Below are 21,919 nucleotides of genomic sequence, written 5' to 3'. Positions count from 1 at the left end.
TCAAAAAAACAAAAATTTCACTTGGAATCCACATATAATACACCCATATATATACATACATGAGTGTACATGTAGACATCTATACATACCTGTTTTCAACCTACGAAAATGACCATATAATTCTGCAATCTGATTTTTTCACTCATCATGACGTGTCCATCAGTGTGTTTCTATCTAAGCAAATACTTTCATCCTTGCACTTCTAATGGCTGCATAAATAAAAAATGTACCCTAAGTGATTCAATGAATTTCCTCCTGCCGGACAGACAGATAGTGTCTATATCTTACTTGTATAAACAATGTTGCGATATTTCTCCTTCATTTAGTGGATTCTCACTGTTTGCGGATTCTATTTTTGCAAATTTGCCTACTCACTAAAACATATGTGTAACCTCCAGATCTATCCCCTGGAGCTTTTGCGGTCTCTCTTGGACACTGAAGAACAGTTACAACCCTGAGTTGCCCATGGATGTTTCCACTGAGGTCACGTAAGGCGACACGGCCTCCCTACCTCGCTCTCACACACAGGAGATGGGGGCAGGGCGGGGTGGGGCAGGGTGCTCTGTTCCCGGGCTTTACAACGCAGCCCTAGCACAGGACAGTGCAGCGGCCTTGGGCAAGTCACTGAGTGCTTCGAAACTGCATTTTCTCTTTCACAAGATAAAAAAAAAAACAGAACCTACCAAGATGTGTTGTTTTGGGTTTTAAGACTACAGTTGGGAGGGGCGTGGTTGCTCACATCTGTAATCCCAGCATTTCTGGGAGGCCGAGGCAGGAAGATCATGAGGTCAGGAGTTTGAGACCAGCCAGCATGCTGAAACCCTGTCTCTACTAAAAATACAAAAATTAGCCGGGCATGGTGGCAGGTGCCTGTAATCCCCGCTACTTGGGAGGCTGAAGGAGAAGAATCACTTAAGCCCGGGAGGCGAAGGTTGCAGTAAGCCGAGATTGTGCCCCTTCACTCCAGGCTGGGTGACAGAGCAAGATGGCATCTCAGAAAAGAAACAAAAAAAAAAGACTACAATTGATGTGAGAGGTGTGTGTGTGTGTGTACACACATATTTCTCCCACGAACAGGGGTTCTGTACGTGCTAACTCAGTGTTCACAGGGACTTTGTGGAACATCACAGCCTCCAATAATGAGAAGGGGCTGTGCGTACTGGCTGCACAGTGGACCATGTCCTTGGGGTGAATCTGAGCACTGGGCAGAGGGTATGCATACTTGTGGGGCCGGCGTGCCTCCCGGAGGCGGGGATGGCTGGGAGGAGTGTCCCCCCAGAGCCATACCTGAGATGGAGCCCAGGAGGACGCTGCTCTTGATGCACCTGTAGACGTACTCGTAGCTCTGGGCTCTCAGCGGGGAGCCGGTGGACAGGATCGTGTGGAGCATCTGGAGACTGTGGGTGTCCACTAGAGCGAAGAACCACCAAAAGATGAAAACTGAACCCAGTGCCTGAAGCCTCACTCGCAAGCAAGAAATGGGACGGATCTAACTTCCTTGATTGGCAGTACAAGGAATGAGTATTGAAGGGTCACACTCACCCGGCTTCATGGCCTTCTCTTCCAGCACCGACAGCCACTTGGCCCCGGTTACCAGGATAGTGATGCTAGGCCCCAGGCAGGAAAGAAAACACCAGAAACTCTTCAAGGCTCTTGCACCAACGCTTTCTAAAGTGAGTGATTTATTTCTGAGAAGTTTGCAAAACCCAAGAGGGGCATTTTTCTGGGCTGAACTCATACTTTGTGTTTACTCCAGTCTGAGTCACGGCACCTGCCTTGCTCTGAGGTGCACCTGACTGTGCTCTATGCTGACTCTGGCATCCAGGGCCAGCTCCCTTTACCAGGAGGCCTCGCATAAAACAGCTGCTCACACGAACACGTCACCTTCCCAACTGCAGAGTATTTTATCTTAAGGGACCAGAGGAGGCCATAAAATCACGACCCCTCAAATTCCATCCTCACATAGTCATTCACCAATGAAAACAGGGCTACAGAATTTTGTTTTTCTGACACAAGGTCTCCCTCTGTTGCCCCAAGCTAGAGTGCAGGGGTACAATCACAGCTCACTGCAGTCCCCTACTCCTGGGCTCAAGTTACTCTCCCACCTCAGCCTTCCAAGTAGCTAGAGCTACTGGTATATGCCACCACACGCAGCTAAGAGACAGGGTCTTGCTATGTTGCCAGGCTGGTCTTGAACTCCTGGGCTCAAGTGATCCTCCTGCTTTGGCCTCCCAAAGTGCTGGGAGAATTCTTGATTTGTTAAAAACAAGTGCCATACTTGAAACTCAGCAGCCATCCCCTTATCTTACACAAGTTCTCATTTTTATGAAACTTAAAAAAGTGCAGCCCATCCTAACATTTAGAATCCATCGTTCTACGCATTCGTGCTCCGAAAAGGACACTGCGCTTTCAAGGGCAGCACTGTCTAACACGCGATTTCCTTTCTCCACTTTTCTTCCAGCCAGGCAGCCCTTCACAAGTAAACTCCATCTTCCCAACTAAAGAACATTTTCTCGGGCCGGGCGCGGTGGCGCAGGCCTGTAATCCCAGCACTTTGGGAGGCCGAGGCGGGCAGATCATGAGGTCAAGAGATCGAGACCATCCTGGTCAACATGGTGAAACCCCGTCTCTACTAAAAACACAAAAAATTAGCTGGGCATGGTGGCGCGTGCCTGTAATCCCAGCTACTCAGGAGGCTGAGGCAGGAGAATTGCCTGAAACCCAGGAGGTAGAGGTTGCGCTGAGCCGAGATCGCGCCGCTGCACTCCAGCCTGGGTAACAAGAGCAAAACTGCGTCTCAAAAACAAAACAAAACAAAAGAAAAAAAGAACATTTTCTCTTCGGGGCCCAGAAGAGGCTGTGAGGTTAAGACTCTTCTGTGTCACTCTGGGCAGTAGAACCTCAGTCCCTCTGCACATTGGGTGGAGAGACTCATCCAGGGGGGGAAGACTGCCATGGCACTGCCTGTCTGAAGCTATGAGGCAAGGTTGCACAGAACATGCTGAAATTCAGGGCCGGCTGGGCTGGGTGTGGCCAGGGCACTGGCAGGATGGGTCTCCCTCCATGCAAGAAGGTGGGTACCATGGTCCTTCCACCTTCCACACCTTCGTTCTCTTACTTCCCCAGGCCCACCCCGCCACCCACAAAGCCACCGCTATACCCTGGAGACAGTTGGAGTTTGGGGGAAGGGAGACTAGCTCCTCCCACTGACCCCCATGCTTCTTTCATAAACTCGGAGTTTGATTAACTGCTTCGACATCGTAGCCAAGGATTAAGCTATCACTCCCTTTGCAAGTATCAATAACGGAGGATGGAGATCTCATGACTCTAATGGTGATCACCCGGCCCTGGGCAGGAGTGACCACCTCGAGCTACGGGTACAGAGCTCTCCAACCAACAGCCACGCCCGAACACCACGTGGGTTTTACGCAGCTTATCCCCGCACTGCCCAGCCCCAGAACACTCAAAGACTCTGGTTCTCAATGGCGTCTAAGTGCAGGCAAGATTCTGCAAACCCTGATCTTGGCGAGGCTTTGCCGCACTCGGAGGTGGTGCTCTCCGGCCTGTCAGTCACAGCCCTGCTTGTCTGAAGAAAAGGCAAAGTCCCCCATCTATCTCCAGGGTGCGCATAAGACGGGTGAGAAATGCAACACCATTCAGCTCCTGGAAGCACGGAAGCCACCTGCAGACGCTCAGGCCACGTCTTATTTCTAGCGAGTACTGAAGGGGTCGCTGTACTGAAGCATGAGACAGCGTCAGGGCTCTAAACTGTTGGGAACCAGTGCCCACTACCGCCCAGAGGCAGCCCCTCCAGGGTTGCCACCTGCGTGTGCACTCCAGCAACCTCCCCCCTGCCTCCGTCCCTACCCCGAAATGCTCTCTCTACTCAGACACGACACCACCCTTTCTTTTCTGAGACAGAATCTCTCTTGTCTCACCCAGGCTGGAGTGCAGAGTAGTGATTGCAGCTCACTGCAACCTCTGCCTCCAGGGTTCAAGTGATCCTCCTGCCTCAGCCTCCCAAGTAGCTGGGATTACAGGCGTGCGCCACCACACCAGGCTAATTTTTGTATTTTTAGTACAGATGAGGTTTCACCATGTTGGCCAGGCTGGCCTCAAACTCTTGACCTCAGGTGATCAGCCCACCTCGGCCTCCCAAAGTGCTGGGATTACAGGCATGAGCCACCATGCCCAGCCTACACTGCCCTTTTAATAACATGAACCTGATCACAGTGCTCTCCTGATTCAGAGTGTCCACTGCTATTCCATTCCACTTGGGGAAAAACTCACCCTCCAAGCAGCCCCAAAAGTCCTTGCCCCTCCAACCCCTGCTCCTGCCCTAGCCCCACATCGGCCCTTCACACTCGGGCCACAGGACGCCCCTTCCAGCTTCCACAACACATGGATCCCAGGCCACCTCTGGGCCTTGGTCCTGGAGGTTCCCTCTGCCTGAAGCCCAGTCCCCAGTCCTGCAAGAGTAGTTCCTGAACCTTCCAGCCTCAGCCCAAATGCCAAGACCTCTCGAGGACTCCCTGGCCCGAAGTCTCACAGCGCTCCTCGCTGCCCCAGGTCGGCCTCTCTTTTCCTTACCTTCCCCTGCCCGGTACCAGCCCCATGAGGACAAAGAGTGCTGGCCCCTGGTCGCTGCTGTGTGACCCCCAGAACCCAGCAGGGAGCGTAGCACAGGGCACGTCGCCCAGCACACACGGTTGTAGATCCCGGCAAAGTGCTGCCCAACCCATGCACTTCCTTCGAGGGACAAGCCCGCTCACCCGCTCACCCTGCCCTCTGGAGCATCTAGACAATGGCCCCATTCGGAGCCGGGCAACACCAGACAAGCCATGCAATGGGCATGCCTGCCCCACTACTGGCAAACCTGGACCAAGTCGTCATGGTCCTGACCCTAATTCTGTGCAGAATATTCCCCTCACTAGAGCCCAGAAACACACCCCCATGAAGAAAATTCGTCTGTGCCTACAAAATGAATGTTCTTTCATCAAATGTGTCAATAAGGCAGAGAGCTGATATGCTGGTGCTCAACAGAGATCTCACCCCACATTTACTAACAGACGTGGGTTTTCATCAGAGGCACTGAGACAGCACCATGCCAATCCTGTTTCATAACACTCAGTTTCTAGGAAGTGGACAGAACTGAGCGGAAGCGTCCTGCCCTGCCCAGCACCCACTCCCTCTCACTGCTGACCACTGGCGACCAGGGCAGTGGCTCGAAGCCTGCATCCTTCCGAGAGCCCCACCCACAGCCCCTGCCCGCGTGCCGAGTCACACCTGCCTCGCCAAACTGCACAGGCGGCTCTCCCAGGCAGGGCAAAGGCCACATCCAGAGGGAGCCCCTCGACAGCATGGCCACACCTCAGTCAGCCTCGGTGCTCTGGCCAACCCAGAGCCCTTGATTACAGCATGGAACCAGCCACTGTGCTGCGAACTCACACAGGTATGTATGCACACAGGCACAGGCACACATGCACAGCATCCACATATACAGCACACATTCACAGCTGCATGCACACGAATACACACCCAACACCTACACAAGCACAGACACCTGACACCTATACACACACACATTCACGTGCTCATTTGCACTCACATGGATGTGCATATACACTCACACACACATGCACTCACATGCTCCCTTTCATATTAGCACACCATGCACGCGCACACATACACTTCTACACTTGTGCACACACACAGACGCACACACAGCAGGGTCTCCCTGGGACCTTTCACCCTTGGATCTCATTAGCACCAGCCTCACTAATGTACATCCCTCCCCATCCCTCCTCCAGTAACCCCCGACCCAGCACATGCCTCCCGTACACCAATAAAAGCTCCTCCACCTGGAGCCTGGCTTAAGGGTAAATGGGTAAAGATTCTAAAGCCATCGCAAATTCCCAGGGATTTGATTAACCTTTTGCTGGAAACAATCTCATTAGGAAATAACCTTCCTCACTCAGATTGTAAGCCAAATGTCAGGATTTCAATATTACCCAGGCCAGCCCAAGTTCTATTTAAAATGTTAATGGCCAAAGATTTAAAAACATGAGCGGCTTCTGTTCCCCCCATGAACAAGTTCAGACAGAGTAACTAGGACATTTCACAGCATGTGGGTTTCTGGGGCCCTGGAGCTCTGGCGACTTCTACACTCTTATTTCTGGAAACACTGTCATTAGGCCAAGGGTGACCAAGACCACAGTGGCCAGGGCGTGCCAGCCAGTTGTGATTAATTCATCAGCAAAGTGCTGATAAAACCAGACCTTCTGATGCCTTCTAATGATGATGAGAAGGTGGGGGAAAGCTAGGACCACTGTACCTGTCCCCATTTGCATAATTCTCAGGCACCGGGAGGGTACCCGATGTGTCTCCTAGCTGGCTATGGCTTCTGCTCATGGGATTCCTAGCTACCGTCCAGCCAGGGCCACAGGAAAGAAGTGACCACCTCCAGGGGCCCCAGGAAGCCCTAGAAGACAGGTGGCCGCCAGCCCCAAGGGATAGTTAGGGACAAGCAGGACTCTCCTCCTGCCAATGGGCTCAGGAGAAAGGTGCCAGGAAATCCAAACACCACGCAGCCCCCCAATCACAGGTTCTGTGCCCACCCCTCATGAACTATCCACACACCTCCCCTGTGCGTTCAGCCTTCACCTCACTTCATCTCTTGAGATGGTTTGGTTGTCCCCACCCAAATCTCATCTTGAACTACAGCTCCCATAATCCCTATGTGTCATAGGAGGGACCGGTGGGAGGTAACTGAATCATGGGTGCAGGTTTGTCTCATGCTGCTCTCTGCACAGTGAATAAGTCTCACGAGATCTGATGGTTTTATAAAGGACAGTTCTGCATACACTCTCTTGCTTGCCGCCATGTAAGACATGCCTTTGCTCCTCCTTCACCTTCTTCCATGACTGCGAAGCCTCCCCAGCCATGTGAAAACTCTGAGTCCATTCAAACTCTTTTTCTTTATAAAGTACCCATGTCAGGTATTTCTTCATAGCAGAATGAAAATGGACGAATACCATCTCACTCCTGAGTCTGAAGAACCCTTGTGAAACAGGACTCTAAGCGACCCTCAGTGTTCCTCCTTTTGCTGGGAAATGTCACAACTACAGAAATAAGATCGATGTGCAGCTCGATGGCTGCAGTTGACAATGCCCTGCTGTGTAAGAGCTGGAACTTTGCTAAGAGAGTCAATTTCAGGCGCTCTCAGTGCTAAAAGCAAAAAGGTAACTGTGTGAGGAGATGCAAATGCTAGTTTGCCTGACTGCAGTACTCATTTCCCTATGTGTACACACAGCAAAATACCACACTGTGCACCTTACAATACATATAATTTTTACTCAAAAATACTCTTAAAAATAGAAATAGGCTTTGGGAGGCCGAGGCGGGTGGATCACAAGGTCAAGATATCGAGACCATCCTAGTCAACATGGTGAAACCCCATCTCTACTAAAGATACAAAAAATTAGCTGGGCATGGTGGTGCGTGCCTGTAGTCCCAGCTACTCAGGAGGCTGAGACAGGAGAATTGCCTGAACCCAGGAGACGGAGGTCGCAGTGAGCCGAGATTGCGCCATTGCACTCCAGCCTGGGTAACAAGAGCGAAACTCCGTCTCAAAAAAAAATAGAAATAGGTTCTTAAAAGAAATGAGATCACATGCTGCCCGCAGGATTTTTCTCAGCCCTCTCTAGAGGGAGAAGCCCCGGTCCTTGGTGTCCCTTCCTCCTGAACAGTTTCACCTTCTGCTTCTGGCACCTCCCACACTCTCCTCTTGGAGAGGGGGCATCCACAAAGGCAGAGCATTCCAGAGACACGCTGACCACAGGAGAAGGCAGCCACAGCTCTGCATCTGATCCCAAGGAGCCTTCCTGGTGCTGCCTGTCCCTTGTTCTGAGCACAGCACCTTGGTACCTACCCTATCCTGTCAACCAGGTCCCAGAGCACGTTGGGCGTGGGCACCAGTGGGGAGCCGTCGTACAAGACCATGGCCGCTCCTGTGGCCAGAAGGGACACCATCCAGTTCCACATCATCCAGCCTACCTGCAAAGACAGGAGAGGCACAGCTTCAGTGGGCAGTAGGCAGCTCCCTCCAGTGCTGCCCCTCAGCTTCCCATGTCCCCGGAAAAACACCTAAAATGGAGCCATGGGTGGATGTTAACTGGGCATTTCAAACACATGACACTTTGGCCCAGAAACTCCACATCTAAGAATATGTGCATGAAGATGTGTCACAGAATGTCTGTTGCACCCTTGCTGATGACAGAGACAAAGCAATGTAGGTGCTATCGACACAAGAAAGGCCACAGGAGGTGCACACGTGCTACTGACACTCCGAGACAATTAGGGAACACACACGAGGCCTTCAGAACAGGTCTGGCCCTAGCAGAATGAGGGGAGCCATTAAGCAGCCATGAAACAGAATGAGGCCTGGACTGACATGAAACCATATCCAAGACATCGTTCATACAAAACAGGCAAGGCAGAGTGCATGCAGCATAACCCTGTTAGTCTAGAGGAAAGGCCAGATATGTAAGCACACATGCAGACACATGTACATATGCACGCATGCACGGGCACATAGACACACACATGCGCGCACACACACACACACACACACACACACACACCCCTATGGGGCACCGATCCACGCTGAGGCAATGAAAATGCCTGACATGGCTGCCTCTGGGCCCTGGGAGGCATCGGCCTTTCCCCATGTATCCCACTGGGGCTGCTTGAAATTTTTACCATATCCAAGTAGATTTAATTTTTTTAAATTTTAACAGAAAACTATTACTAAGTTTAAAAATGTTAAGGCAAGATGGTGCAGATACACTCACAGCACCCTCATCTACACAGGGAGACTGTGCGGGTGGTCCTGGAGTGAACAAACATCATGACAGAGCGAGGGGTAAGCTCCAGCAGGAATCTTGGCCCTGGAGGCCAACAGGGAGCTCCCCAACCCCACCAACCACGGAGGCAAGGAGGTCATGAGGGATGCACACACACAGCCTGGGAGGACTGGAGTGAAAGTGGCTGGGCGTCCTGGGCCTCACCCCACATCCCCAAGGGCAGCCTCTCGGGAATCAGAGGGTGGGGATGCGGTGGCCATGTGACAACCCCAGGTCAGAGGGTAGGGATGCGGTGGCCATGTGACAACCCCAGATGGTTCTCCTTCAGCCCTGGGTCAGAATCTGGACAAGAGCTCACAGAGCTGAGGGTGAAACAGAGCACCGGGCCAGCAGGTCACCTATGGCATGAGCGATGTGGTTTAGCCTGTGTCCGGAACTTACCTCCTACCCACTGCAGCCTAGGGCTGTCCCCAATTTACGTGGGCTACAGTGACCCCAAACCAACATCCCCCAGCAGGTCCATGCACGCCTACTCCCCACTCACAAGGACACAGGCAGAGGCTCCCTTTAGTTGAGCTGCTTTTGGTTTTTTTTTTTTTTTCTTCCTGAAACAGGGTCTCATTGTTACCCAGGCTAGAGTGCAGTGGCACAATCAGCTCACTGAAGCCTCAACCTCCTAACCTCAAGGGATCCTCCTGCCTCAGCCTCCCATGTAGCTGGGACCACAGGTGTGGGCCACCACGCCCAGCTAATTTTTTTTATTTTTGTAGATGAGGTCTCGCTTTGCTGTCCAGGCTAGTCTTGAACCCCTGGCCTCAAGGGATCCCCCTGCCTCAGCCTCGCAAAGTACTGGGATTACAGTACAGGCATGAGCTACCAAGCCTGGCCACTGAGCTGCTTTCTGAACAGGTCTTAATGTACTCGATCAATTTCTCTCATTAAGGAACGATTCCCCAAAGAGGAAACCAGTGCCTGGAAGCCTCAAGCAGCATAGCGTCCCTGGCTACCTCACTGTCCAACAAAGCTGCTAAAAAGCTGAGTCAAGGCGTGGTGGCTCGCGCCGGTAATCCCAGCATTTTGGAAGGCCAAGGCGGGAAGATCACTTAAGCTCAGGAGGTTGAGACCAGCCTGGGGAACACAGTGAGACCTCGTCTCTATGGAAAAAGTTTTGTTTTGTTTTTTGAGACAGAGTCTCGCTCTGTCGCCCAGGCTGGAGTGCAGTGGCACAATCTCAGCTTACTGCAACCTCCGCCTCCTGGGTTCAAGCAATCCTCCCACCCCAGCTTCCCAAGTAGCTGGGATTACAGGCGCCCACCACCATACCCAGCTAACTTTGTATTTTTAGTAGAGACAGGGTGTCACCATGTAGGCTGGTCTTAAACTCCTGACCTTAAATGATCTACCTGCCTTGTCCTCCCAAAGTGTTGGGATTACAGGCATGAGCCACCGTGCCTGGCCCCTAGAAAAAGTTTTTTTAATTAGCCAGGTGTAGTGGAGTGCACCTGTGGTCTCAGCTACTTGGAGGCTAAGGCAGGACGATTACTCGAACCTAGGAGGTTGAGGCTAGAGTAAGCCATAATCACTGCCACACTCCAGCCTGAGCAACAGAGTAAGACTCTGATAAAAGAAAAGAAGAAAGGCAAAGGGAAAATGGGAAAGGAAAGGTAGGAAGGGAAGTGATATCCCAGGGGTCTGTCCCCTCCTGCATCTGTGTGTGACGCCAGGGGTCTGTCCCCTCCTGCATCTGTGTGTGACGCCAGGGGTCTGTCCCCTCCTGCATCTGTGTGTGACGCCAGGGGTCTGTCCCCTCCTGCATCTGTGTGTGACCCCAGGGGTCTGTCCCCTCCTGCATCTGTGTGTGACCCCAGGGGTCTGTCCCCTTTTGCATCTGTGTGTGACGCCAGGGGTCTGTCCCCTCCTGCATCTGTGTGTGACCCCAGGGGTCTGTCCCCTCCTGCATCTGTGTGTGACGCCAGGGGTCTGTCCCCTCCTGCATCTGTGTGTGACCCCAGGGGTCTGTCCCCTTTTGCATCTGTGTGTGACGCCAGGGGTCTGTCCCCTCCTGCATCTGTGTGTGACCCCAGGGGTCTGTCCCCTCTTGCATCTGTGTGTGACGCCAGGGGTCTGTCCCCTCCTGCATCTGTGTGTGACCCCAGGGGTCTGTCCCCTCCTGCATCTGTGTGTGACCCCAGGGGTCTGTCCCCTCCTGCATCTCTGTGTGACGCCAGGGGTCTGTCCCCTCCTGCATCTGTGTGTGACCCCAGGGGTCTGTCCCCTCCTGCATCTGTGTGTGACCCCAGGGGTCTGTCCCCTCCTGCATCTCTGTGTGATGCCAGGGGTCTGTCCCCTCCTGCATCTGTGTGTGACGCCAGGGGTCTGTCCCCTCCTGCATCTGTGACGCCAGGGGTCTGACCCCTCCTGCATCTGTGTGTGACCCCAGGGGTCTGTCCCCTCCTGCATCTGTGTGTGACCCCAGGGGTCTGTCTGCTCCTGCATCTGTGTGTAGTCCTGGGGAGTCTGTCACAAGGGTCACAGAAGGGCCCTGGGCATTGACCTCACAGGGGAGGCACGTGCTGGCCTCTTTCCACTCGGCATAAAAATTCAGCACAGAAGCACCACCCAGGACCAGTAGCTAGATCCTTCTGGAAGCTCTTGACGTTTTCAGTTCTCCTGTTCTGGTGTAGAACACACTTTCTTTAACTTGTCCTAACCATTTGTCTTTCTGGGCTCAACAAGGGCGGGAAGACCTCCAACCTCTCCAGTTCGAGTTCTGGCTTAATGGCATGGATTCCACGCTGCTGAGGCAGGCTGAGCAGGCCCATCTCCACATCGCACTGGGGAAGCCCTCACCGCAGTGGAGCACAGACAGTGCCCCGGGAAAGCCCCTACCATGTGTAGCACAGGCCGGAGACGAGGGAATCCCTTGCCACATGTAGCATACACCGGGAACCGGGGAAGCCCTGACCGCGTGCGGCACAGGCCGGGGACCGGGGAAGCCCTTACCGTGGTGTAGCACAGGAGGATATCACTGCTGGTCATGTTGCTGTGCAGCAGGTGCTCCTTCAGATGCTGGATGAGGGTGCCCTGCAGGGTAGACACAGGAAAGCAGGTGCCCTCTGTTAGGCGTACAGTACTGCATACCTGGTACCCGGCTCACACGCCGCTTAGATGCTGCCAGGAAGAAGCCCCAGCAGATCTCCATTTTATTTCCTGGGAGAAGCAGACTTTGGATGCTCCCTCCTCTCCCCTTTGACGAGCCATGCCCCCACGTCCCTCTGCCGCCCGAGAGTTAAGCGTGGCTTGTAGTCTGCAGAGAAAAACCCCGACACTCCTGCCTGCCCTTGAGCTCTCAGTGCCCAAGGCATCAAGGGCACCACGGAGGCCCACCAGCTTCAGGTAGAAGAGAAGTGACCCTTATTGAGAAGACAGTTGAAGAGCAAAAGACCAGGACCTGACCCTTCCAGGACGGGCGCTAGCCCAGCCTCATGGGGGACAGGGAAGGGAGGGGTGAGGGTGTGCTGTAGGGGGGCCTGCCAGCAACAGAGCAAGACTGTCGCTGGGACTCACATTCAAGGTTGGAGCTCAAGGGAGGCAGCATGAGACCCTCCTTCTGGCTGAAGCACCCAAGTAGACCCACTCCTCCCGCCCACTATGCACTATTAATTTTCTTATTTGTTTGTTTCTTTGAGACAGAGTCTCACTCTTGTCACCCAGGCTGAAGTGCAGTGGTGCGATCTCAGCTCACTGCAACCTCCACCTCCTGGGTTCAAGCAACTCTCCTGCCTCAGCCTCCTGAGTAGCTGCGATTACAGATGCCTGCCACCACACCCAGCTAATTTTTGTATTTTTAGTAGAGATGGGGTTTGACCATGTTGGTCAGGCTGGTCTCGAACCTCTGACCTTCGGTGATCCACCCGCCTCAGTATCCCAAAGTGCTGGGATTGTGTGAGCTAGTGCACCCAGCCACGCTATTAATTTTTAATTTTGTTGCTTAACAGGTAATATAATTGCATGGTCCAGAACGCTGAAGCAGATACTACGAAAAGCCTTCCTCTCTCCCTGTCCTATACCCAGTTCTCCCCAGAGGCAGCCAGGCCTAGCAGTTTCCTGTGAATATCTTTCTTGCCAATGCCAGCACATATTTATTAATGCCATTTTGTTCATTTTGACACCGTGTCCTGCCCTTTGCCTTTTCCCCCTAATAGCACACCTATGAGACCTTCCCTGGCATCCCAAACAGATGACCACCACCTGTCCCACCAGTAGCAGCAACTGCAGCCTCCAGAGACTGCCAGGCAGATGGGCAGACGCTGTCTGATATGGTTTGGCTCCATGTCCCCATCCAAATCTCACCCTGAATTGTACTCCCATAATTCCCACATGTGGTGGGAGGGGCCTGGTGGGAGGCAACTGAATCATGGGGGCTGTTTCTCCCATACTGTTCTCATGGCAGTGAATAAGTCTCATGCGATCTGACGGTTTGAAAAGGGAAAACCCATTTCGCTTGGCTCTCATTCTCTCTTTGCCGCTGCCATCCATGTAAGACATGACTTGCTCCTCCTTGCCTTCTGCCAAGATTGTGAGGCTTCCCCAACCACGCGGAACTGTTAAGTCCATTAAGCCTGTCTTTTGTAAATTACCCAGTCTCAGTACATCTTTATCAGCCGTGGAAAACAGACTTAATACACTGCCCTTGTGCGCTGGGAGGGACAGGCCCTTTTCTACAGTCCCCCGAGGCTGCCTCCAGGCTCTGGAAGCTATGCTGCAGGCTGGGGTTTAACAAGAGTCCCCAGTGAGGGTCGAGGCCAGCTTCCCCTTCTCTTCCCCAGGCACTCATAAGCTTCCTAGAAAGCTCCAGGACACTCTGCTCTCACCCGCAGCGCCAGGCAATAATTTGGGGGTGACAAACTTTTCAGGAACTGTCTCCATGAACTACATCTTTCCACGAATCCATTCAAAGGACAGGGAACTCTGATTCCAGGAGCCTGTGGCAAACCTCCCTCCCATTTTCTTCTTCACTTAAAATCAGCACTTAACTCTGCAGTTTCGCCCACGTGGTCTGCTGCGAGCACAGCGGAGCTGGGAGCCCACATTCGCTCAGTGGTTCACTCAGTGGTTCATCAGCCTCATTCTCTCAGACGGCACCAAACCAAAGACGAGCCCTCCTCTCTCAATAACTTACCTGTGTGAATCTTAACAATTCACATCCATCGTTTTCCCCTTAATTCTTAAATATTTATGGTCAAGTGTGAACGCTTTCCGTGAGGGTAAGGCAGCATAACAGCATGGTTTCCTGGGTCTCAGCACAGGAGAGTAATTTCATGTCAAGGAAGAGAAAGAGGAGCTCCTTTCTGACACCTTTCACAGACTTAGAAAACACAAACCCACAAACCAGTGCCACAACCCCCACCCCACTAAATCAGAAGGAGTGTGAGCAGCCCGAGGGCTCTGGCCTGTGTGGCCTCGCTGTTTTCAAGTTTGCAGTCAAGGTAACTCTAGAAAATGAGCAAGATGCTTAGTCACTTCTCTGGAGATGCAGGAGCCCAGTAAAGCTAGAGCACATATAATTTTTCCACACTCTAAATATACCAGGCACGATCATTTTATGAGCAAGCTATATTATATCTAATACATTTTTATGCTCCTCTTTAAAAAAAATGACATGCACTATGCAAAGAACACTAAAAATAAAAGTACAGTTATCCATTTCCATTTTTCCTAAAATGTCTTGTTTGGCCACATACACCCGCCCCACCCCTACCCTTGCTGCAAAATTTCTAAAAATGCTCATCTCCCTGGCTCATCAACAGCCCTGCGCCCAGGCGCACAAGGGCTGCCCTTTCACAGGGAAAGTGTGATTCCAACTATACCTCAGACTGTGAACACACCCAGACTGGCTTTCATAAAATCAGACGCTTTGAGCGACAGGACGGCTCACTACCTGCAAAGAGGCAACTCAGTTCAGCCAGTGTAACTGCCAGAAATAAGGCCTTTGCCCCCCACCACCAACACTGCCCCCTCACTCCCACCCCGAGTTTCTTGAGAATTAACCGGCTATGCATGGACAGGCTCCTGAACCTCTGGATCTATTCTTTCACAGCCTGCAACCAGACCGCCAGCGAATACAGACCCAGGTGATGAGGAAGCCTCGTTAACCCCTTTCTATATTCTGACGAAAACACTCTGTTAAAAAGCCTAATAAGGCTTTCAAATGATTCCAGTGTAAACGTTTCCTTTTTTTTTTTTTTAAGATGGGGTTTTACCAGGATAGCCAGGCTGGTCTTGAACTCCTGACCTCAGGTGATCCACCCACCTCAGCCTCCCAAAGTGCTAGAATTACAGGCCTGAGCCACCGCGCCTGGCAATGTTTCCTTTTTATGGAAGGGATTCAAACTGCTTCTAGGTAGAAGGAACATCTGTAGAAGCTAAACGAGCTAGAATGAGGGAACTTGTATATTTCCTTTTCAAATGCCGCTGTCTTATAAAGCAAAGGTTTTTCCATTTGGAGAATTCTCTTCTGAGTTTGGGGGGAAAAGCGGTGATCAGAAGGTCTGACCAAGATTCCGTGAATTTTTCTCCTCCCTATGGGCTGAGCCAACTGAGAGAGAAATGAGGGAATGAGCTATGGGGAGAGCTGAAGAGCTGGTCCAGAGGAGGGCCTAGAGCAGCGTGAGGGCAAAATCCACGTCGTGGAACAAGCATCTGACTCCCACAGACCAGCCCAGGAAAAGTCCCAGCGCGAGGTAGGGATTCAACCTGAGTCAGGAAGATGCTCTCTTATCCAGCCCAGGAGCAGAGGAGAATCAGAGAAAATAAAATTTGATAGCAGTTATTAGAAAACCACCACATTTGGCCAGGCGCAGTGGCTCACACCTGTAATCCCAGCACTTTGGGAGGCCAAGGCAGGTGGGTCATGAGGTCAAGAGATCAAGACCAGCCTGGTCAGTATAGTGAAACCCCATCTCTACTAAAAATACAAAAAATTAGTTGGGCATGGTGGCGCATGCCTGTAATCCCAGCTACTCAGGAGGCTGAGGCAAGAGAATTGCCTGAACCCAAGAGGCAGAGGTTGCGGTGAGCCAAGATTGCGCCATTGCACTCCGGCCTGGGTAACAAGAGCAAAACTGCATCTCAAAAGAAAAAAAATTAGCCACATGTGGTGCAAGTGCCTGTAATCCCAGCTACTCAGGAGGCTGAGGCAGGAGAGTCGCTTGAACCCCAGAGGCAGAGGTTGCAATAAGCTGAGATCGCGCCATCGCACTCCCGCCCAGGCAACAGTGTGAGACTCTGTCTCAGAAGAAAAAAAGAAAAGCACCACATTCACCCAGGTATTTCCTTTCTGAAGAGCAACCTAGTGAAATCACGAAAATGAAAATGAAATACACCACCAACATTGTGTCGCCCCCGATAGATGCACGGAGGAGGACACATCATTTCCAAGGTGTCCCTACCAAAGCTGCATACCTGGACCTAACCATGAGACATCAAACAGGCCCAAAGAGAGCCATCTGCCAAACCAGGAGTCTGGGCCCTTCAAAAATGTCAGTGTCACAAAAAACAAAGAAAGTCCGAGGAACTGCTCCAGATCCAAGGGCACACAGGTGACCTGGTGACTCACGCACTGCCGCCTAAACTGCTAGGACGCTACAGGGAAACCGGCGACCTGCTAGTATGGACCGCAGACTAGGGGAGGGCACTGCACCAACAGCAACCTGCCTGAATCTGATGAGCATGCTACTCTCTAAGAGAATGTCCTTGTTCCTGGGAGATACCTGCTGAAATATTAAAGAGTGAAAGATCATTATGGCTCCAGCATACTCAACTGGTTCAGCAAAAAGCAAAACAGCAAGATGTGAATATACACAGAGACAGAGAAAGAAGGCAAAGAGCCTTTTAGGACACATTAAAAATGGATGTTGACATCAGGCGCAGTGGCTTTTGCCTATAATTCCAGCACTCAGGAGGCTGAGGCGAGAAGGATCGCTTGAGTCCAAGAGTTCATGACCAGCCAGAGCAACATAGCAAGACCCCGTCTCTACAAAAACAAAAAAGTAGCACGTGCCTGTGATCCTAGGTACTTGGAAGACTGAGGTGAGGATCACTTGGGCCCAGGAGGTAGAGGTTGCAGTGAGCTGTGATCATGCCACTGCACTCCAGCCTGGGCAACAAAGTGAGAACCTGTCTTAAAAAAAAAAAGATGAGATTACCAAAATTAAAAAATTTAAAAATAAAAGAACATCAAAAATGTTAAAAAGAGAATGTTAACAACGGAAGAATCCAGCGGAAGGGTATCACGGGGCTTAGTATTCTCGCAAATTTTCTATAGGTTCCCTAGGTTTGGTTTGGTTTTGTTTTCAAAAATGAAAGGTTTGATTAAGCACGGTGGCTCACACCTATAATCCCAGCACTTCGGAAGGCCAAGGCAGCAGGATCACATGAGCCCAGGGGTTTGAGACCAGCCTGATTAACATGGCAAAACCCTGTCTCTACAAACCCCACACACACACACACATACACACACAAAAAAAATACAAAACAAAACAAAAAAACTAGTAGGGCATAGTGGTGCACACCTATAGTCTCAGCTATGTGGGAGGCTAGGGCGGGAGGATCACGTAAGCCCAGGAGGCAGAGGTTGCAGTGAGCAAGATAGCATGACTGCACTCCAGCCTGGGCGACAGAGCAAGACTCCATCTCAAATGTAATGATAATAAAAAAATAAATAAAAAGTTAAAAGTCACTAACCTATACATATCAATTCTATTGAGGGGTAGTAACATATTATTTCAGGTGCTTTAATAAAATTAGACTTTTGGTGAAATAAGAAATAAAAAATAAAAGCACATGTCATGGGCTGAACTGTGTACCCCCAAAATTCATATGTTGAAGCCCTAATCCCCAGTATCTCAGAAATGTGACCAAATGGGCTTTTAAAAGGGGACTGAGTTAAGAGGAGGATGTCAGAGCAGGCCCAGATCCAATCTGACGTCCTAAGAGAAGATGCTTGGATACACCAGGGATGTCACGTGAAAGCTGGTGCAAGGACACAGCAAGGCAGCGGCCGTCCACAAGCCGAGGAGAGAGGCCTCAGACGAGAACATCCGTGCGGCACCTCAGTGCTGAAGCTGACAGGCCATGGTATTTGTTAGGGCAGTCTTAACAGACTCAGCACAGGGAGGCTTTCTCAGTTCATTAGACTCCAAAACCTAAACAGCGGCTTTCACATTCTTTACCACAACCCACAGTCAGACGTAAGTTTTACAATGCCCCCAGCACATGCACACATCCATGTATACTCTGTGAAGGACAGCCTTACAGAACAACACCCATACCTCTTATGAGCCCCTATTCTGTGCTAAGATTTTATTTTTATTTTATTAGATAGGGTCTGGCTCTGCTGCCAGCTGGAGCGCAGTGGCATGATCTTGGCTCACTGGGACCTCTGCCTCCTGGATTCAAGGAAGTGTCCCACCTCGGCCTCCCAGTTAGCTGCCACCATGTCCAGCTAATTTTTGTATTTTTTTTTAGTAGAAATGGGGTTTGACCATGTCAGCCAGGTTGGTCTCAAACTTCTGGGCTCAGAGCAATCTGACCACCTTGGCTCCCAAAGTGCTGGGGTTACAGGCGTGAGCCACTGCACCTGGCACTGTGCTAATATTACCTATTCTTATCTATTCTGATTCATTCTTTTTAAAATGCTGGCAGGGCCCACCTGTTGAGTACACAATCCCCAGGTGGTCCCGACCTGCAGAGTGAATGTAGCTAGTTCAGCCAGCACACCCCCTACCTCCAAGCCTGTCATCATGGTGGCAGGTGCCATCCCAGCCCCTGGAGTGGCAGCTCTCCACCATCCTGGGTGCAGTGCCGCATCTCCACACTGCACCCCACTTGGAGAGAAGCTGCACGCTGGACTCTCGGCCATGGGGTGCAGCTTGACAACTCCAGCACTGCCATCATCAGCTGGGAGGCCCTGTTGAAGCAAACAGACAACGGGAGGCCCCTGCAGAGCCTTCCCAGGAGACCTACCCCAGCGGAATGCACCATGCACTTGGGCGCGCCTGTGGTGCCCGATGAGAACATGATGAACAGTGGGTGGCTGAAGGGCAGCTGCTCGAACTCCAGCTGTGGGGCCTGCTCGCTGGGGCCGGTGGCAAGAAAGTCATCCAGAAACACACTGTGGGCAGAAACGCAGGGAAACATGCCGTGAACGTCCCAGAACGCTCAGCTAGACCCGCTGATTCCACCTGCGCACGTCCCTCCGCTGCTACCCCAGGAAAGCCAGGATTTCAGGGGGACAGTGGCCTGATCTGGAAACTTTCCAGGATGAGGGGAGGATATCAGATCTCAGAGACTGAAGTTAATTGAAGGAAACACATTGAACCAGTGAAGGTTTCAAGTTGCTTAATCAGCACTGCTGACAGGGCCAAGGGCTGTCTTTCAGAAAATCTTTTAAGTGTTTTCTTAACCACCAGGGAGAAGGATCACTTACAATTAACAAGCCAGGTGTGTACAAACACTGCTGAAGGAGGGCTGATCACCTGATTAGTAAATGCTTTGTTTCCGATGATTCCAGTGATTGCCCCAAACCACTTGCCAAGTGGGTCTGAATTAAGATGCTTCCCCATGGGAAAAAGGGGGAGGAGGGGAGGAGGTGGTGCTGAATTAATGAGGCAGGGGGGGCGGGGGGGCAATTTCCCAAACCACAGCTCAATGACAGAAACCCCGAGACAAATAACATGTGTTACCACTAACTTACTAGATCCTGAGGTTTACAACAGCAAGACACAAATATTCGTCCAAGAACAAATAAATGTAATCCCAGTTACTGACTGTCACCCAGGAAGTATGCCCAGGCTGACCTCCAGAGCTGACATGCAGCATCGCTGCAGGTGGCCAAGAACCACAAGAGGGGCGACGGGAACAGATTTGTTTTTTGCCCCAGAAACCTCCGCAGACGCTACAAGCCATCTTGGGAAAGGGTGGTTTTCTATTTCGAGATCAGCAGCAACGTCCACCTCGAAACACTGGCCCTTACGCAATTGACAAATGGAACTTTCTTTCAGGGAAGGAGGCGGGAATCGGCTATGCACAGCCTGCAGCCATTTACTAGGGATAATTCCTCTGAAATACAAACGCCATACATCCTAAAATGAAGAATTTGGCTGTCTTGCGTGAGAAGGCATCTTTAAAGATAAGGGTTTCTCCTGGGAAAGACATGGTTAGAAAGGGCATCCAAGATAGTTCAACTCTAAGCAAGAAATAAACAAAGCCATCTGCTCCAGACTGTCAGGAAAAAACTACTCACTGTGGGACTTTACAGCCAATGAAATCCCATCCCACCTCCACCTCCTGTAAGAATTTCATTATAAAGTGCCCAATCTAATCGGATACTTCACACAGAGAAAAGCCTTTTCTTTCAAATGGCCCATAAATCACAGTACATAACGATTACCTTCATCGCTCTTCCAAGAATGAAAAGCCCACAGGGTGGCTCTCCCCCCCCTCCCTCCCCACCCCCCCCGTCAATTCTCCGCAGACAGGCACATGTGTGTTTCTGGTGTATATGTGGCATCCACAATCAAAGGATGGAGTGCAGTGGGAGTCCTGCCCCTGGGGTGCCGAGAGGGGGCTTTTGCATTGTGTCAGGCTAAATGAAGTGGCCAACCCGATTCTGCCGGATGCCCTCATTTTATATCAACTGCTGATGAATCTTATTCAGAAAATAAAAGCCGGGCCGCCGGGGAGCTTCTCAGTGCTGTCTGCTTTTCCTCTGAGCCTCCATCCATACAACTAGGGCGCTAAAGCCGAGGTTGCATGAACTAAAGCCAGGGTGCCAGCACCGGGCTGTGATTTACTAAGGTCCGCAGGGTCCCACAGTCCACAGGGACATGCACCCAGCCTGCCTGTGAAGGATCTGCCCATCCTGACCCAGGTACTTCAGGGAGCAGAGCCCGCCGCAGCCGCACAAGGACCGGTGGGATCACGTGCACGCTGACCGTTCACGCTCTGTAGAGCAGCAGCTTATTTAATCCTCCCAGGCAGCCCGAGAGGACGGTGCTGACAGAGTGTGGATGGTGGTCCCCACCCTCCTCTCATGTTGAAATGTAATCCCCAATACTGCATCTTGGGCCTGGTGGGAGGTGTTTGCATCATGAGGGTGGGTGGATTCCTCGTGAACGGCTCGGACCATCCCCTTGGTGATGAGTTCTCCCTCTGAGCTCACACGAGATCTGGTCACTGAAAAGTGTGTGGCACCCTGCCCCCACTCTCTCCTCCACTCCGGCTTTCCCTGCGTTGTGACCATATAGAGTGCTTGCTCCACTTCCCTGCCACCATGGTCACAAGCTCCATACAACCTCCCCAAAAGCAGATGCCGGCACTATGCCTCTCACACAGCCTGCAGAACCGTGAGCCAATTAAACCTCTTTTCTCATAAATTACCCAGTCTCGGCCGGGCACAGGGGCTCATGCCTGTAATCCCAGCACTTTGGGAGGCCAGGGTGGGCGAATCACCTGAGGTCAGGGGTTGGAGACCAGCCTGACCAACATGGAGAAACCCCATCTGTACTAAAAATACAAAATTAGGGCGGCGCAGTGGCTCATGCCTGTAATCCCAGCACTTGAGAGGCAGAGGGCAGATCACGAGGTCAGGAGATTGAGACCAGCCTGGCTAGCATGGTGAAACCCCATCTCTACTAAAACAAAAACAAAAAAAAAATTAGCCAGGCGTGGTGGCACACACCTGTAATCCCAGTTACTCAGGAGGCTAAGGCAGGAGAATCGTTTGCAACTGTGGGGCAGAGGATGCAGTGAGCCAAGATTGCACCACTGCACTCCAGCCTGGGAGACGGAGCGAGACTACGTCTCAAAAAAGAAAAAAAAAAAAATTAGCCAGACATGGTGGTGCACACCACCATTACACTCCAGCCTGGGCAACAAGAGCGAAACTCCAACTCAAAAAATAAATAAATAAGTGGCTCACACCTGTAATGCCAGCACATTGGGAGGCCAAGGCGGGTGGATCGCCTGAGGTCAGGAGTTCAAGACCAGCCTGA

General features: G+C 51.6%; 1 protein-coding gene across 4 annotated transcripts in view; it reads right to left on the bottom strand.

Moving 5' to 3' along the window:
• AACS (acetoacetyl-CoA synthetase) overlaps window positions 1-21,919 on the bottom strand; it is an 80,249-nt gene that overhangs the window by 18,002 nt on the left and 40,328 nt on the right. For 3 of the 4 annotated variants that reach the window (XM_078337719.1, XM_035258157.3, XM_035258160.3), the window contains 5 exons: window positions 18,891-19,038; window positions 11,868-11,948; window positions 7,931-8,055; window positions 1,543-1,607; window positions 1,288-1,410 (listed from right to left, as the gene is read on the bottom strand). In XM_078337719.1, coding sequence (XP_078193845.1) covers window positions 1,288-1,410; window positions 1,543-1,607; window positions 7,931-8,055; window positions 11,868-11,948; window positions 18,891-19,038 — 542 coding nt within the window. The remainder of the gene's footprint in view (window positions 1-1,287; window positions 1,411-1,542; window positions 1,608-7,930; window positions 8,056-11,867; window positions 11,949-18,890; window positions 19,039-21,919) is intronic. The other variant, XM_054239101.2, reaches the window with a different exon arrangement.

This window comes from Callithrix jacchus, chromosome 9 (assembly GCF_049354715.1).
Source record: "Callithrix jacchus isolate 240 chromosome 9, calJac240_pri, whole genome shotgun sequence".
Lineage (NCBI taxonomy): Eukaryota > Metazoa > Chordata > Mammalia > Primates > Cebidae > Callithrix > Callithrix jacchus.
Note: the sequence above shows the minus strand (reverse complement) of the source record. Positions and strands in the feature narration are given on the sequence as shown.